Source organism: Pseudoliparis swirei, chromosome 8 (assembly GCF_029220125.1).
Source record: "Pseudoliparis swirei isolate HS2019 ecotype Mariana Trench chromosome 8, NWPU_hadal_v1, whole genome shotgun sequence".
NCBI classification, from domain to species: domain Eukaryota; kingdom Metazoa; phylum Chordata; class Actinopteri; order Perciformes; family Liparidae; genus Pseudoliparis; species Pseudoliparis swirei.
This window is the reverse complement of record NC_079395.1, coordinates 11,170,339-11,183,520: the sequence shown is the minus strand read 5'-3', so window position 1 is coordinate 11,183,520 and position 13,182 is coordinate 11,170,339. Positions and strand designations below refer to the sequence as shown.

At 43.0% G+C, this 13,182-nt stretch overlaps 1 protein-coding gene across 2 annotated transcripts; it reads right to left on the bottom strand.

Moving 5' to 3' along the window:
- Nucleotides 1-303: 303 nt before the first annotated feature.
- Nucleotides 304-13,114, bottom strand: gk5 (glycerol kinase 5). Of its 2 annotated transcripts, none has more exons than XM_056421670.1 (17): nucleotides 13,026-13,114; nucleotides 10,421-10,733; nucleotides 10,183-10,276; nucleotides 9,514-9,589; nucleotides 9,302-9,395; nucleotides 9,022-9,153; nucleotides 8,745-8,820; nucleotides 5,176-5,237; nucleotides 5,020-5,093; nucleotides 4,692-4,752; nucleotides 4,237-4,363; nucleotides 4,045-4,149; nucleotides 3,698-3,792; nucleotides 3,135-3,238; nucleotides 2,990-3,049; nucleotides 2,520-2,653; nucleotides 304-1,869 (listed from the first exon to the last, which is right to left on the bottom strand). In XM_056421670.1, the coding sequence occupies exons 2-17, from the start codon at nucleotides 10,544-10,546 to the stop codon at nucleotides 1,700-1,702; spliced, it is 1,590 nt and encodes a 529-aa protein (XP_056277645.1). In that variant the 5' UTR covers nucleotides 10,547-10,733; nucleotides 13,026-13,114; the 3' UTR covers nucleotides 304-1,699. The 2 variants fall into 2 exon arrangements, with proteins under 2 accessions (XP_056277645.1, XP_056277646.1); XM_056421671.1 differs by having other exon boundaries at nucleotides 1,747-1,869; nucleotides 2,587-2,653.
- Between the last annotated feature and the right edge of the window lie 68 nt (nucleotides 13,115-13,182).

Below are 13,182 nucleotides of genomic sequence, written 5' to 3'. Positions count from 1 at the left end.
CACTCAATTAGCGCCCCCTTCACCATACCAGCACCATGAGCATGAAAACACACCCCATTTGTTCTCAGTCACTCCATCCGCAAGCTACCATAGCAACCCTCGCAGTGAGGGCGCTCACACCAATGGGAAGCCATCCCAACTCTCATCCGACCGCCTGTGTTTCTGATCATTCCCCAGGGACGAGTCAACGGCATTCCTCCAGAGTCCACGTGGAGGTAAAACCCTTTTGGCTTATCTGCTCACTCCCCATGTCGGGGACACCGTCTGGAGCCAAGAGTCACTCCAATCACCACGAGCAACTGCTGATTGTTTACGGGTTTTAATATAGCTCTTTAGCATCATACAGCATTATTTTAATGCAATTTTGTAACATGTATGATCACACAAATGTATCATTTGTTATGTCCCAGTAGCTTGTGGACGACATCTGCGATTCAACGACTGAATGAAGTACAAGTGTTATAAATATCAATTCAATCTGAGAAGTTAATTGTTGCATTATGCATAATGTCACGTAAAAAATCTTGGAAAAAAAGAAATTCCAGTTTTAAGAAAGGCACAAACATTTAACAACAGCAAGTAGAACACATGTAGAATAAGACTCAAGAGATTACATTTTTTTGGTCATTTGTTCGCACAAAATAATAACTGAAATAATGTTTACAAAACATGGATTTACAAGAAATATATATTTTTATGTATCCTTAAACTGTTTATGCCAGTTCAGTAAATATGTATATCACTGATCAACTTCTTCTAAACAACATAATGTGTCAAAGCAACATTTTTAAATGTCAGTGGACACAAACCATTCAACAGCTATTACGGAAAAGCTTGATCTTCAAATGCCCAAATACCTAAACAAATCCCTTTCACAGTCAACTTAAACAAACACACGTTTCTAATGGAGATGTGACGCAAGCAGAAAGAAGCATTTCTGACAAACAAGCTGCTAAAATACTAAAATCCAAAAGAATCCCTTCCACAGAGTAAAGTCTGTTCTAGTAGTTTATGATCGTCACATTTAATCAATATCATCCCATTTAATAATTGTATTTAATTTGAGGATAGGGGCTGTGTTGCCTGCAGCGAGAATGAATGATTATAAATATTAAGCTACTCCAGATTTCCAAAAGGCTGTAAAGACTGTATGTTTTCTGTAGAGGACTAACATTCCCTTTAAATAACAAAGAGAAAATACTGTTTAATCTTTGTTAAAAAGACAAATACTAACATGTTTTAATTTAACATTTGGCTTCCTCTTTAGAGCTCGTTGACCCTGTTTTTCTTACAGTTAAGGTAATCAATGTCTTCAATCCGTAATATCATGTGGCATGCAGTTGCTATGGCGGGTCATAAATGAAAGAAACTGCAAAACCAGTCATCAGCACCCCCATGTGGGAGCCTGTAGGCACCAGTGGCTCGATATGTGGAATGAAGCAGGGATGAGGTTGCGATGGCATGAAGAAATCCAGTAGGAAGGTAGTCTGTATGCGGACATCACCTCAAGGATGTGAAGTTTGCTGACAGTGCACAACACATCACCATCAACACATCATTCATGTAACACTTCTTTGTACCGTCTAAGATTAGCTTCGAGAGAGATGGTTGTTACATCTTAAAACAGTTATTTTTCGGTCAAAAAGGGCGGGCTGCTTCTCACACGGACAAACTCATGTCTCTGTGAGTGCGTCCGGTGTCACGGCTGGTACCAATTCATGGAGCGTCGGAGAGCTCTCTCCCATCTCTGGAGGACAGGGATGTATTCCCGACTCGGGCTGCAAGCGTCGCCCCTGGATGCTCTTTGGGGCAAGAACGATTTGTCGTTGCTCTGCAGCTTCTTCAGCTCTTCCCTGGTCCTCCAGAAGCCTGCAGTGACAGAGGAGGACAGAGGGGCACTTAGGTGGACAACATGAACACAAACCCTTTACAATGACCCGCGTATAACACAGGAAGTCCTGTACATTCAGAAAGCAAATGAGTCGATGCCCACAAACACAATATGAATCCTTAAAAGAGGTGCAGATTGTTGTTCACATAGCACTCAACACTTTTTGCTGCTGTTCCACTCAGAAATAATATTTCTCACATGATTCACATTATTATTTAGTCATCAGTGCCACCTGCTTCTGTTCTAAAAAAACAAGAACAAATTGTGTTGGATTTGATTAAGCACTGACTAATGTATAACAATTGATTACATAATGTGAATAAATAAATGGAAAACAGGTTACGTAACAAAGAGCATCACTTCAGTTGGCTTAGATAGGGCTTTTGATCATAATGCACCTGTCATGACCGAGCATTGTAATATTTTTAGAGAAAGACAAAGAACTTTATTAAAGTAAGGAGTATTATTGAAGCTTCTAACTGCTTCACAGAGATGCTTCTCTTAGTGTCTGTACTGAGCAGCCTCTCTAAGACACACAGCTTCACACGGCTGGCAGCTATAGCCTTAAAGAAATGTGAAAAGCATCCACCACAATGTACATTTCATGTGCAAGTTATTGCCTGCATACCTATTCCAAGTCCAGCGACAAAAGCAGCCCCTAAAGATGACATTTCGTAGTGTTGGGATCTTGCTACCTTTCTGCCAAACAGGTCTGCAGTCAGTTGTATCACAAAGTCGTTGGAGGAAACCCCACCATCCACCCTGAGACCGAAGGAGAGAAAGATGAGTGGACTCAATTCCACTGCAACTCACTTAGCTGGAACAGTATCAGAGAAATATCCACCCGTAATGCATTGCCGATGAAAGCTGAACTGCATTAGCAGTGTCAGCGTACACAACAGTCCACTCTGTTACGTCCAATATGCTGGCTGAAATCCAAATTCTACAATCACATATTGGCCTGTGAGCTGCAATACCAAGAGGTTGTGAGGCGACTACGAGAGCTCAATGCCTACGTTGAGTCTCTCTGAAGAAAGCTTACAAATTTACGACAATCAGATACTCTTTCAGTCACACAGCGGATGAGGAAAACTGCACCTGATCTTCGTGATGGGAATGCTAGTTTCTCTCAGAATTGTCTCATACAGCTGCTTGTTCCTGAAAGAATAAGTACAAGGAGACAAAGTCAGTTGGCATGAATGAGAAAAGAAATGTCCAACAGGAAAACTTCACACTGACCCACCTAAAGGCGACTGACTCCAGAATGGCTCGTACCAGATGACTTTTAGTGGTTGAAGGTTTGAGGCCCATGAGGGAGGCACAAGCTTTGGGATCATTATGAGGAGCCTTTGTTAAATAAAGTAAACACACAACATGTCAAATGTCTTTCAGTGAAAACCAGACTTGGAAAAATAATGTATGAAAGGGTCCTCAAGTGAAACACAATAGCTTCTGGTCAGCAAGAGTTCAGCGATTCTGTTTTACAAGTATACTACATGTAGCTCTTGATTATACGATCATTAGAAAACAATAGATACCATATTCACATGCATGTAAGCCACGAACATTCAGGGTAAACACTTACACAGGCCAGTTCACAATGGAGGGCAGAGAAAGAAAGAGACACATAACCATGTTACACAGAGACCAGATTAAAAAAACAAAAAAGTAAATCCATGCCGGTATTGGTTATCTGTGCTAAAGTGAATATATATTTTACTTTGGGTGAATATGATTGTGTACACCGCTGCATACAAAGGTAAACAGAGGTTTATTTGACACAGATGGACTGACATACACATCTACCTGCAGGCCGCTGAAGGAAGGAACAAAACACACTCCGTCTGAGTCGCTGACACTATAAGCCATGTCGCTGGTCTCCTGGACGTCAGAGAAGAGCTCTGCAATCACACACGCACACACACACGCAAACACACACACACACACACACACACACACACACGTCATCTGCCTGACGCTGACGTATTCGGTGTCAAACATTTTATCTCTTTGACAGAGACGACTGTAACTGAGCCCGGCTTTGTGTTTGTGATACAACCTGATGAAGCCTTTCAACTCATGGCCTCAATGTCTTGTAAATAATAAGAAAAATCAATAATCATCGGAGCTATTCCGTATTACTCATCGCTCACCAAGCTCCTGAGCCCATTTGATTGCAGTGCCAGTGTCGGCTGCATTGCCCTCCGCCAGATACACCACCTCTGAGCCAATCTTCCAACCCACCAGAGGATACAGACCTACAGAGAAGTAAACACTGGCTTGTAATGTGCCTGTATGGACAAATCTAAATGAAAAAATCTTATCATGTGTGTATTTTGCTTTACCTGCCACGGACGTATGCGGTTGGCTCCCGGTGTTAATGTCCATGAAGGTGCCCGTTCCCATAGTGATCTTGACATCACCAACGTCAAAGCAGCACTCTCCAAACATGGCTGCCTGCTGGTCTGCCATCTATGTCAGAGGGAAAAAAGTAGCCAGTTGTATGATGTGAAAACCAAACCCTAAAAACAATCAGAATTTGTCAAGAGGAAGCCTTTTTTTTAAAAATAACTTATTTTTCATATCAGGGCATCTCTCCACCGTGAATTAAACTTTCCGTTACGTTATCATCCTGTTAAACATTCCTTGCTGATGATAACCTAAAGATCTCGGCTCAATTTACAACATAAGGACGGTGACTCAACTTTGACACTCAACAAAGGTTGCAACTGATAATTATCAGTCATAAATAATCACACAGATAACCGAATGTGTGAACCCACAGACCTCGACAACTCACCACGGACATGATGGGAATGGACTCTCCGAAGATGGACGGGTCTGTGGAACCAAAGTCATGACTGGTGCATCGTGAGAACAGAGAGAAGGCAGCATGTCACACTCTTCATCCACAATCATTACAACATTATTACAATATTCAGTATTGTCCTGAGTAGTTCAACTTTCATTGGAATAGTTTGCATCACTGGACTTTTTGGTTGGATGACTTTTTTTTATCTAAAAAGAACTGCAGTAAAATATATGCATTTACTGTATATTAAAAGACGTTTACTGGCTCAGGCATGATTCAAGTGTTCGATGGACTTTGAAAAAGATAGTTGACTCACTTGGTATTTTCTACTTTGGGGAAAATAGAGAGAGGCAGAGAAACAAGAAGGCTGAGAAAGCCACTCCAGCACATCTGGGGGGAAAAAGTAACATTAAAGTGAAATGACAAAAACAACCTCACACCAAAAACTGAATAAACATGACGTACACCAGACCTGATAAGAGTCGAAAATTCCTGTTGAACTGGCATTTGAGTAGTCTGTGGCATGGACCTGCCCTAGAACAGATTCAGTGGCACACATTTATATCTCACCGAATCCTTTTAGGTACACAAAAACAACCCTGTATGAGCACCTGGTCATTTTCCAACCCCTCGTCTCCCACAAGAGTTAGCTACAACATTTCAGACAATCAACGATGCAACAGGATTGGAAACACAAAGAACATTCTTTCGAGGTCTTAAAATCCTGTTTCACAATGTGAAATGCAATCCACTGGACAAATTATATATCACTGTACTGTTCTCAAATCAGAATCAGAATCAGAATCAGAATCAGAATCAGAATCAGAAACAGGTTTATTGCCAAAGAATGAATGTTTTCACAAACAAGAGACGATTTTTGGTGGAAGGTGCAACATTTGGACATGACAAACAACAATCAACGCAAGGAGGGAGGAGGAGTGGGAGGAAGAGGGAGGAGGAGGAAGAGGAAGGAGGGAAGAAGGAGGAGAGGAAGGTGGAAGAAGAGGTGGTAGTCCTGGGGTGACAGTCAGTCAGTCCGGGGGTGATGATGAGCCCGACCGCCCCGGGAAAAAGCTATTGGTGTGGCGGGAGGTCGTGGTCATGATGGACGCAGCCTCCTCCCGAGGAGGGACTCGAACAGGAGTGTCCAGGGTGGGAGGGTCGGCGACAATCTTTCTGGCCCTTCAGTGACCTGGAAGTGAACAGGACCTGGAGGAAGGCAGATTGCAGCCGATAACCCTCTCGGCCGGCGGATGATGCTCTGCAGCCTGCGCTTGTCTTTGGCTGAGGCTGCAGGGTGCCAGGCGGTGATGGAGGAGCAGATGATGGACTCACGATGGCCGTGTAGAACTGTACCATCATCTTCCCTGGCAGGTTGAATTTCCTCAGCTGCCTCAGGAAGAACATCCTCTGCTGGGCCTTCTTGGAGATGGAGCCGATGTTCAGCTCCCACTTGAGGTCCTGGGAGATGATGGAGCCCAGGAAGCGGTAGGACTCCACAGCGTCGGGGGAGTCACACAGGATGAGAGGGCGGGTGGGGCTGCATTCCTCCTGAAATCCACAACCATCTCCACTGTCTTCAGGCGTTGAGCTCCAGGTTGTTCTGGCTGCACCAGGTCACCAGGTGGCCAGTCTCCTACCTGTAGGCGGTCTCGATCCCACCAGAGATGAGTCCAATGAGGGTGGTGTCATCCGCGAACTTTAGGAGCTTGACGGACTGGTGACTGGAGGTGCAGCTGTTGGTGTACAGGGAGAACAGCAGAGGGAGAGAACACAGCCTTGGGGAACCCGTGCTGGTGGTCCGGGAGCCTGAGACGTGTTTCCCCAGCCTCACGTGCTGCTTCCTGTCGGTCAGGAAGTCTGTGATCCACCTGCAGGTGGAGTCGGGCACGTGCAGCTGGGAGAGCTTGTCCTGCAACAGGGGCGGGATGATGGAATTGAAGGCAGAGCTGAAGTCCACAAACAGGATCCTGGCGTAGGTTCCTCGGGAGTCCAGATGCTGGAGGATGTAGTGAAGGGCCATGTTGACTGCATCGTCTGCAGACCTGTTGGCTCTGTGGGCGAACTGCAGGGGTCCAGGAGTGGGTCGGTGATGGTCTTGAGGTGTGACAGGACCAAGCGTTCAAAGGACTTCATGACCACAGAGGTCAGGGCGACGGGCCTGTAGTCATTGAGTCCTGTGATCTTGGGTTTTTGGGACGGGATGATGGTGGAGGCCTTGAAGCAGGCTGGAGCGTGGCATGTCTCCAGGGAGGTGTTGAAGATGTCGGTGAACACGGAGACAGCTGGTCCGCACAGTGCTTCAGGGTGGAGGGGAGTCCGCCCGCGCTGCTTATGGGGTTCTGCTTTTAAACAGCCTGTTGACTGCTCTCTCCAGGATGACGAGGCGTCGCTGAGTTGATGGAGGGTGCTCCAGAGGTGTGAGCCCCTGATGGGCTGGGGAGGGTGGGCTGATGGTCTGTGGCTTGTTGGTGGGGCTGTGGGGATGGTCTCAGGACTGCTCCATTGTCTTTCAAGCGGCAGTAGAACTCATTTAGCTCGTCTGCCAGAAGCACATTGTTCATGGAGTGGGGTGATTTGGGCTTGTAGTTGGTGATCTGCCTGAGCCCTCTCCAGACAGAAGCAGAGTCGTTTGCTGAGAGCTGCTGTTGCAGTTTCTCAGAGTACAGTCGTTTAGCATCTCTCACCGCCTTGCTACCGCCTTAAACCTGTATTTGGACTCTGTGTACAGGTCCTTGTCCCCACTCCTGAATGCCTGGTCCTTCTGCAGTCTTAGCTTCCTGAGCTCCGCTGTGAACCAGGGTTTGTCGTTGTTATAACTCACCCTGGAGCTGGATGGAATACAGCTGTCCTCACAGAAGCTGATGTAGGAAGTTACAGCCTCTGTGTACTCATCCAGGCTGTTGGTAGCAGTCCTGAAGACATCCCAGTCAGTACAGTCAGAAGCACCCGTAGATCCTCCAGAGCCTCACTGGTCCACTTCTTGAACTTCCTCACCACAGGTTTGCAGAGCTTTAGTCTCTGCTTGTATGGGGAATCAGATGAACCATGACGTGGTCAGAGTTTCCCAGTGCAGCTCGAGGGACGGCGTGATAGGCCCTGCTGATTGTTGTGTAGCAGTGGTCCAGAATGCTCTTCTCTCTGGTAGGGCATTTAATTAACTGTCTATATTTAGGGAGTTCGTGGCTGAGGTTTCCTTTGTTAAAATCCCCAAGTACAATAACTAAAGAGTCCGGGAAGGTCCGCTCCACACGCCGTATCTGTTCAGCGAGTGTCTGTTGTGCCTCGTTCACGTTCCCTGCGCGGCATGTAACCTCCGGCCAGGATGAATGAAGCGAACTCACGTGGGGAGTAGAAGAGTTTGCAGTGGATGATGAAAGATTCCAGGTCCGGCGAACAGTGCTGTAGAATCACCGTTACGTCGTTGCACCAGCCGTTGTTGAGGTAAAAGCAGATTCCTCCACCCTTTTTTTTTACCGGAGAGCGAGAGACCGTCCGCTCGGAACAGCTGGAAGCCAGCGAGCTGGAGCGCAGAGTCTGGTATCGAGCCACTAAGCCATGATTCCGTGAAACACAGAACGGAGGATGAGGAGAAGTCTCTGTCTCTCCCCACCAGCAGCTGGAGTTCGTCCAGTTTGTTGCACAGTGAGCGGACGTTGGAGAAATATGCCCGGCAGCGCTGTACGAGATCCCGCTTCCGTAGCCGCAAAGCGCTCCCGAACGTTTCCCTCTCCGCCGGCGTTTCACCACGGGCGAAAGGTGAGCACACCTTTTACAAAAATGTCCAGTAACTCCACAGAAGTTAAAAACGTTGGAAGTAAATCCGCTGGAGTTGTTCCCCTGATATTCAAGAGCTCTTCTCTGGTGAAAGAGCTCTGGGAATCCCAGCAGAAAACAGTATTTAAAACGAAAACAATAATAATAATAAAATAAAAAAAAACAAAAAATAAAACATCGCGCCATTATGATACACGTATGACATTAACCTCATAGGGAGACCACATTCCCATGAGTTTCACATAACAACCTGTTCAAAATCACCTTTCGTGAGTTTGAAGAGGAGCCAGGTGTCGACTGTTCCAAAGCAGCAGTTGCCTTCAGTTACTGCTTGACGAACCTGGAAGAAGACAGGATGAGGCTGAGTGAGGATTGTGCTGATAGTGTGACACAGCCTCTCTCTGTTTGCTGTAGTTAAATGCATCGCCTTTTCTTTTTATAATGAACCCTTGAACACCCGAGCCTGGGGTGCCTGCTCCCGCTGTGAGTTTCTGTCAGTTAACTGGGTTACATTTCATTATATACGCAGGCACACACACACCTGCTTGTAGTGTGTTAGGGCCCAGACGAGGCGTAAGGTGACATGTTGAGTGGAGAAGACAATAAGACTGGCTGCAAGTGCCCGCTTCTGCCTGGTCAGGAAGTGGAGCACCTTCATTGTGCCATGGAGGACCTGCAGTCGTCATAAAGACAAGCAGAGAAATATTGAATGAAGGCACTTGATACTGAGCAATGATCATTCGGTTGAAATCAAATCATTTATACTCTCTGCTATTTCATCTTGTATCTTGCAAACGTATGCAAAGCAGTAAAAGACTCACTTTCATTGTGCAGGATCTGTTCCAGGATTTCACCAGGTCTGCAGCCCTCTGGTCCTGCCAGCTGATGAAGTTATGGAAAGGAACCCCCGTTTTCCTGAAGGAGTGGAAGTAAAATGAACCACAGATGAGCCATGATAATTGATAACTATATGAAGGCAGGTTTAAAATGTGTGCTTCAACAAGTGCTATGATATAGTTTATGGTCATTATACCTGTCCCATGTTGTAAAGGTGCCTCGTTGAGTGGAGATGCCCAAGGCATCTATTTGACGCATGTGTACTCCTGCATCTATATCATGAGACATGTGAACACATTAAATTGGATATGGTGAGAAACAGGATGAGATTTTTTAAATAGGCACTCACACATTGGGATTATTGTTTGCTTTTTAAAGACAGAGACCAATGTCCAGTGTAGAGCAACGTAGTATCCTTCTCTAAAGCGAGAACAGGGTTACTTCATTATGTAAATATAGGATATAATCAATTTAATCTAGTCAACTGTTAAAATTTGCATGGAAATCAAAGTGTTTCTATGTATTGTGAACAAAGAGCATTTTACATGTCAAACGAGCCTTTTACATGTAGTCCAATAAACCACAGCACAGGATACAGCCTTTAAAATAAGAACTGTCTTAAATCAAACTTAAAACAACTATTAATGGTGTTGATTATTGCATTTCTGCTTAGCTGCGCTGTAGCCAGGTGTACCTAAAGAACTGTGCAAGTTAATCAGTCTTCAGCTGTATTTGTTCACTTTCAAAAAAATACAGAAACAGATATTAATTTGTTAATTTGTTAAATGTTCCAATTTACATGTCCAATGACTCACATCCCAATAACTTGGTACAGTTGTAGCAGCAGGTAATGGTGCAACTGTACCTTTCACAGCTCCTTTGACCACAGTGATAAATCCTTCAAATATTGCATCTGGGTCCATCTCCACATAACCTACTTCTGGATACAAGGGAACAACCTGGAGAATATGACCAGAATAAGAAAGATAAAAATCAGCCTCAAAATAATCTAGTTTGAGTAAATCTTGCACAATAACATGGATGAGAGTGGGTTATGTATTTGAGAAATGTGAGGCTTAAAGGACGCAGAGGGTAAAGAATACCTTGGTGGCGCATGATCCGCGGACATTTGCCTCCTTGTCATAGATGTGACATCTTATTGTCGTCGTCCCAACGTCCACTGACAAAATGAAGCGTTCCTTTTTGAAACCGTACCTCTGACTTCCCATTATTAAAACGTATGTCCGAATATTCCTCAACTCAGTCCAACAGCCTCCATTGTCAGCTCATATTGGTCTTGTGTACAGGCTGAATGGATGGCGTGACCCAATACCTTATCTGCATTGGCTGAGTTGTCGTGCGGAGGCTGCAACGTAACCTTTGGACCGCAACTTCTTTGTCCAGTTCCAGTTCTACCTGTTTTTCAACAATTACAATTATATTTACAATTACAGAGAAGCAGTATTGTCAATGGAAATATTATGTCTCAGGTTCCCTTCAACGATGCTCAGTGAATAGGTGTAAAAGAAGGGTAACATAATACAGCCCATATCTTACGGTGTATTTATCTTCCACTTACTGTGTAAGTCCCCTTAACTTACAGGATACTATTGTTTTATGAATCATAAATATACATTCTTACCAGTTCCTACACATACTTAAATATAGGTGCGAGTATTTTAGAAGAAAAAATTAATAACTTATACTGTAAATATATCTGAAGTACTGGGTACTTCCATGGATAAAGTACCCCACTGGTAAACAGAGCCAGTTGGCAACCATGACATCCTGCAGTACCTCTTAAGAAATTATGGTGATGTGAATTGTACATCACCGTTGTAATGTGCTACCAAGATGTAATATACTAACAGATGCGCTTTGCTCATGGCAGTTCTGACTATTTTTACAGGTAACCTACACCCACAATCCCGAGATTTATTACGTATAACAGGACTGTCTCAGAAAATTAGAATATTGTGATAAAGTTCTTTATTTTCTGTAATGCAATTAAAAAAACAAAAATGTCATGCATTCTGGATTCATTACAAATCAACTGAAATATTGCAAGACTTTTATTCTTTTAATATTGCTGATTATGGCTTACAGCTTAAGAAAACTCAAATATCCTATCTCTAAATATTAGAATATCATGAAAAAGTATACTAGTAGGGTATTAAACAAATCACTTGAATCGTCTAATTAACTCGAAACACCTGGAAACACATTTTCAAATGTTTGATTTTGTTTTGCTGTTATAAATCTTTTTTTTTACTTGGTCTGAGGAAATATTCAAATTTTATGAGATAGGATTTTAGAGTTTTCTTAAGCTGTAAGCCATAATCAGCAATATTAAAAGAATAAAAGGCTTGCAATATTTCAGTTGATTTGTAATGAATCCAGAATGCATGACATTTTTGTTTTTTTAATTGCATTACAGAAAATAAAGAACTTTATCACAATATTCTAATTTTCTGAGACAGTCCTGTATGTCTTCTCAGGTTCACAACTAGAGAAGGCTTACATTATCACCTAAGGACGAAAGATTATACAAAGTATTGTAATTACAAAGTCCAACAACAAGTTATATGCTGTTTTTCTTTTCCATTACTTACAGTAATATTTCGATGTAATATAGCTGCTACTTAAAATACCTATCAAACTCTGAAGTAAAGTTTTTTTCTGTTGTAAAAAACGTGTATTTGTAGATTTGGCTTCAGAGATGGACTTGAACAAAGGTTTGACGTAAATTGGAGAGCTTATGCACGATAAGCCAAAGCAAGTCAACAGTAAGGACAAGGAGCAGGTGAAAGCTCCAGCAAAGGACGAACTGGGTAACACAACTAAATATAATTTTTGGAATCACATGTATTTAAACTCTATGTAAATTGCCATATTAGATAATCGTGCAGCGGTAGAGCTTCTATGTTAAAACCACAGGATGGCAATTGATCATTGAGTCTATAAAAGTAATGTACATTTCATTTATTTTTATTTAACTTCTAGAATATTTGATTTATGATCTGAGAACGTAAAACAATTATTGGAAATCAATGTCAACTACATTATTATCTAAGGAGATAAGGCCTATGTCTTCTCAGGTGCATAACTAGATAAGCCATTGCCATTTACGGAAACAAGATTTAATACAGTATTGTAATTACAAAGTCACAACCAGGTATATGTTGTTCTTCTTATCCATTACTTATACTGTACAATTGAGGGCGAGAATACTTCATGCATGTATACAAAAAGCTTGTTGTTGTTCGTAATTACAAGATTGTATTTTGTCTTTCGTTATTGAAAGACAATATAAATATTTCATACACTGTAAAACATACGGGTGAAACACTGTAAAACATAAGGCTAAAACACTGTAAAACACAAGGCTGAAACACTGTAAAACACAAGGCTGAAACACTGTAAAACATAAGGCTGAAACACTGTAAAACATAAGGCTGACACACTAACACACGAGGCTGTATAAAGGGTGAAACACTGTAACACATGAGGCTGTATAACTAATATGAGGCTGAAACACGAACACATGAGGCTGACTTATGGTAGCTAGTAGAGTAACTCAAGAGGCGGTTGAAGCTAATTGGCTACTTAATGCTAGCTGTACGAAAATTACATTTTAGCAGTGAGCTGCAAAGGAAAACAATCCTATTTTGTCTCTTAATATTAAACACCTGCTAACCGGATATTTACCATAGATGTGCTCATAGCAGTGATTCCGTAAACTGAGGTGTCGCTCTGTTCTGGAGCGATTCCGAAAGTTGTTGATGGTGAATCGCATAAAGCTCAAATCCCCCGCGGCACCCGTCGTCCAAGAAGCGCTTGCGCATGCGTACTGCTTACTCAAAAC

Coding starts and splice junctions, on each gene's coding strand:
- gk5 (XM_056421670.1), bottom strand. CDS start 10,546: ATGGGAAGTCAGAGGTACGGTTTCAAAAAGGAACGCTTCATTTTGTCA. Junction 8,821..9,021: donor CCCTAACACACTACAAGCAG/GTGTGTGTGTGC, acceptor GTCTTCTTCCAG/GTTCGTCAAGCAGTAACTGA. Junction 2,654..2,989: donor ATTCCCATCACGAAGATCAG/GTGCAGTTTTCC, acceptor CTTCGGTCTCAG/GGTGGATGGTGGGGTTTCCT.